Source organism: Pipistrellus kuhlii, unplaced genomic scaffold (assembly GCF_014108245.1).
Source record: "Pipistrellus kuhlii isolate mPipKuh1 unplaced genomic scaffold, mPipKuh1.p scaffold_m20_p_111, whole genome shotgun sequence".
In the NCBI taxonomy this organism is placed as follows: domain Eukaryota; kingdom Metazoa; phylum Chordata; class Mammalia; order Chiroptera; family Vespertilionidae; genus Pipistrellus; species Pipistrellus kuhlii.
The window spans coordinates 500,889-505,146 of NW_023425418.1; the positions used below are offsets into that span (position 1 = coordinate 500,889).

Genomic DNA, 4,258 nt, shown 5'->3' on the forward strand with positions numbered 1-4,258 from the left:
TGGCGGACGCTCTGTCTACTGGGCCACGCAGGTTTCGGCACAACTCAGATGTTTTGAAACGGAAATTTTGTGGTGAGGAAGAAGAAACACCCTTTTGCTGTGACTGTGACCACGCCCCCTCCCCCATCTTTTCCCAAATAAAGGAGATGCTGTTTCCTGGTTCCTTTTACTCAGGCCCTGGGGACAGAGGTCAAGGCCAGAGGGAGGGGCAGGCGGACTGGGAGGCCCCGGAGCTCCCAGGAGCAGGCAGGGAGGGCTGAGGGGCCTGGAACCCGGAACCGGAACCCAGGAAAGTGCTCGGAACCCGGCGGTGCCTCTGGAATCCTGCACCGGTTCCCACAGGCGGATGGACGAGGCCTGTAGACGGGAGCCCGGGAGCCTGGCTCGGCCCCCAAGGGTGGCTCCCGGGAAGGCCCGGGGCCCTGCAGCAGGGGAGAGGGCGGACGCCGGCCCATCGCGATGGGCCCCTGGTCAGTGGGTCTTGAGCTTGGGGCTCTGGAAGGCGGACAGGGCGATGAGCAGCTGGGCGGCGTAGTAGGTGGCCATGACCAGCAGGCGGCCGTGGGCCAGCGGCCGGACGAAGGTGTGCCAGGACAGCAGGCAGTCGGAGGCGGCGAAGAGCAGGGCGCCCCAGCGGGCGCTGCCGCCCCGGGCCAGGCCGCGCCAGAGCATGGCGGACAGGGCCAGGGCGTAGGCCGCCAGGGGCAGCACCAGGGCGGGCGGGAGGTGCTGCAGCAGGAGGCCGGAGAACGGGAGCGAGGCCAGGGCGATGGGCACCAGGAGGCCGGGCCGCAGGGGGCTGAAGCCGAAGGTGCCGGTGTACAGCAGCTGGGCCGCGCCGAAGGCCATGGCGCCTGGGGGCAGAGGGTGGGCACCGGTGAGACCCACTGCCCTGCGTCGCCCGTGCCAGCTCCCCCCGTCCCCTGGCGGTCCCGCTTCCGCTGCCCTTGCTGTCCAGGGTCTGTCTTTCCTCTGCTCAGAGCTGTCCCTGGATCCCCATCTTCTCCGCCCCCCCATGGGCCTCAGTACCAGGTCTGTCTGGACCCTGGGCACACCCACCCCAGGACCTTTGCACCTGCTGGTCCCTCTGCCTAGAGCTGTGGTCGGCAAACTCATTAGTCAAATATCAGCAGCACAAGGACTGAAATTTCTTTTGTCCTAACGGGTGTGGCTCAGTGGATACAGTATTGGCCTGCAGACTGAAGGGTCCCAGGTTCGATTCCGGTCAAGGGCATGCACCTTGGTTGCGGGCACATCCCCAGTAGGGGGCGTGCAGGAGGCAGCTAATCAATGTTTCTTTCTCATTGATGTTTCTGGCTCTCTATCCCTCTCCCTTCCTCTCTGTAAAAAAATCAATAAAATATATATTTTTAAAAAGAAATTTCTTTTGAGAGCCTAATTTTTTAAACTTAAACTTCTAACGCCACTTCTTCAAAATAGACTTTCCCAGATCTTGGTGTGTGTGTGTGTGTGTGTGTGTGTGTGTATATATATATATTTTATTGATTTTTTACAGAGAGGAAGAGAGAGTTAGAAACATTGATAAGAGAGAAATATCGATCAGCTGTCTCCAGCACACCTCCTACTGGGGATGTGCCCACAACCAAGGTACATGCCCTTGACCGGAATCGAACCTGGGACTTTTCAGTCTGCAGGCCGACGCTCTATCCACTGAGCCAAACCGGTTAGGGCATTAATGTATTTTTATTGATTTCAGAGAGGAAGGAAGAGGGAGAGAGAGAGAGAGAGATAGAAACATCCATGATGAAAGAGAATCATTGAACGGCTGCCTCCTGCAAGCCCCCCACTGGGGATGGAGCCCACAACCTGGACATGTGCCCTTGACTGGAATCGAACCCATGACCCTTGAGTCTGCAGGTCGATGAGCTATCCCACGCCCACCACTCACCCCTGCTCAGGCCAGGCTGAGCGCCCTGAGGCGGGGGGTGCTGGTCACCGCGGGGCCCCAGGCCCGGGCTCGCCCCGGCTCCCGGCAGCGGCCACCGGGGGGCCGGAGAGGGGCAGGGCGGCCGCTCCCCTGCTCACCGTGGAGGAAGAGGTCGGGCCAGATGAGGAAGGCGTCCCCGAGGGCCGAGAAGAGCAGGGCCGCCTGCAGGCGAAGGCTGTAGCTCCCGCCGGGGCCCGGGTGTGCCCGCAGGAGCCCCACCAGGCTCAGCACGGGCAGGCACTTGACCAGGGCGCCCAGCCAGGACGGCGGGTCCTCGGGGATCCAGAGGAGGAAGTAGGCGGTGCAGGTGAGGAGGAAGGGGCTCAGGCTGGCCAGGTGCGGCTGCGTCCGGACAAGGCACAGCTCAGCCCCAGCCCTGGGGTCTCGGGGCTCCCACCCCCACTCGGGTCCCCCAGGACAGGCCCCACCTGGCCGGGTCCCGGGGTTCCCACCCCACCCCACCCCCACTCAGGGCCCCCTGGACATCCAGCCCCCTGGGACCCAGCCTCCGGGGCGGCCATACCCCCCATTCCTCCAGCCTACGGGGGTCCCCGGGGCTCCAGGCCCGGCCCAGCCCCCCTCCCGCACTCGGGGGCTCTCACGTGTGGGGAGGAGTGGGGGCCGCGGGGCCGCCCCGCTTTCCGGACGTCCATGCCGGCCTGAGACCCCCCGACAGAGCGGCCGGAGCCGGGGCGGCGGTGGCCTTGGGGGTGGAGGGCGGGCGCGCGGTTACACGTTAACCCGGGGAGCGTCCTGTGGACTCTGGGGCTGATAACAGCGCGGGGATGGCTCGGACTGGCACCCGCAGATAAGGCGCCCATCCCGAAGCGGGGGTCCCCCCTCCCCGAAGGCCCCTGCCCGGGACCCCGGGGGCCAGGTCTGCCCTCCATCGCTGTGGGCCGAGGGGGCCAATTCCCCTCGCAGCCCCGGGCCCAGCCAGGCCCCACCCGCCTTCCCCAGGGGACGGGCCACCATCACCCTGCGGCCGGGAGGAACCCCTTCTCCCTGCCCCTGCCCCCCGGGCCCCCTGCACTGGCCCCCCTCCTGTGGGGCCTGCACCTGCCCCCCCCCCAACACTTCCTGATCTAACAAATGCCCATGAGGCGGCCTCCGAGGTCACCAGCAGCCTGGGGCCGCAGCCTGGGCAGCCCGGGGGGCCCAGGACCAAGGCTTTCGGGCCTGGGGGAGGGCTCTTGGTCCCCCCTGGAAGGCACACCAGAGCCCGGCCGCCCTGGCCCCTCCCAGCACCCACCGTGCCACCGCGGGGACAGGGGCAGGGGCAGGGGCGGGGGCGGGGGCGGGGGCGGGGGCAGGGGCAGGGGCAGGGCCGGGGGCGGGAGCAGGGGCAGGGGCAGGGGCAGGGGCGGGGGCGGGAGCAGGGGCAGGGGCAGGGGCAGGGGCAGAGGCAGGGGCAGGGGCAGGGCCGGGGCGGGGGCAGGGGCAGGGGCAGGGGCAGGGCCCGGGGCAGGGGCAGGGGCGGGGGCGGGGGCGGGGGCAGGGGCAGCCCTGGCTGCGCAGGGTCCCTCTATGCCGGGCGGAGGGCTGAGCAGCGGACACACGCGTGATGCTGGGTGACTAAGGGGACCCCGGGCAGGCACGCCTGCTCATTCCACCTCATTAAGGTGGGAAAGCCCTCCCAGGGCAGAGCTGTTCCCTCCGGAAAGCTCCGGGGCAGGACGCTGGGCCAACCCGGATGAAGAGGGAAAAAAGGCAATGTCCCGCAAGGAGCTGACACGCGGCCTGAGGAAGGCACCATCATCACCTATCATTTTTAAAAAATATATATTTTTATTTATTTCAGAGAGAGGAAGGCAGAGGGGGAGAGAGACAGAGAGAGAAACATCAATGACAAGAGAGATTCAGGGATCGGCTGCCTCCTGCACACCCTCCTTTGGGGATCGAGCCAACAGCCTGGACATGTGACCTTGGCCGGAATCGAACCCGGGACCCTTCAGTCTGGAGGCTGATACCCTATCCACTGAGCCACACTGGCCAGTGTTACGGAAACGGGGGGGGAGGGAGGCCAGTGGGACCATCGGCCGCCTTTTGGGGACCCCAGCCTGAGCGCTGAGGCCTGAGAGCACAGTCCGGGGGAGGAAGGTGCTGGCTGCAGACACACCTGCATCAGCCGCACCCGAAGGAGCCCCTTGAGCTACAGCCACAAAGAGCCGGGCCCGGCTCCTGCTGGAGCTCAGAGCCGGGCTCCCAGCCCTCAGGGCCCAGAGGCCCCACAAACACACGCCCCGTTCCCACAGGTTTCTCCCCCAAGCCGACGGGAACTGCCCCCGCGGGCCCCGCAGCCCCCGCGAT

At 66.3% G+C, this 4,258-nt stretch overlaps 1 protein-coding gene across 2 annotated transcripts; it reads right to left on the reverse strand.

The window, feature by feature from the left end:
* Positions 1-272: 272 nt before the first annotated feature.
* Positions 273-2,619, reverse strand: LOC118715921 (lysoplasmalogenase). Of its 2 annotated transcripts, XR_006741201.1 has the most exons (4): positions 2,551-2,619; positions 2,047-2,290; positions 402-854; positions 273-350 (listed from the first exon to the last, which is right to left on the reverse strand). XR_006741201.1 is itself a non-coding variant. In XM_036432521.2 (3 exons), the coding sequence occupies exons 1-3, from the start codon at positions 2,599-2,601 to the stop codon at positions 472-474; spliced, it is 678 nt and encodes a 225-aa protein (XP_036288414.1). In that variant the 5' UTR covers positions 2,602-2,619; the 3' UTR covers positions 312-471. The 2 variants fall into 2 exon arrangements, 1 of the variants encoding a protein (XP_036288414.1); XM_036432521.2 differs by having other exon boundaries at positions 312-854.
* Between the last annotated feature and the right edge of the window lie 1,639 nt (positions 2,620-4,258).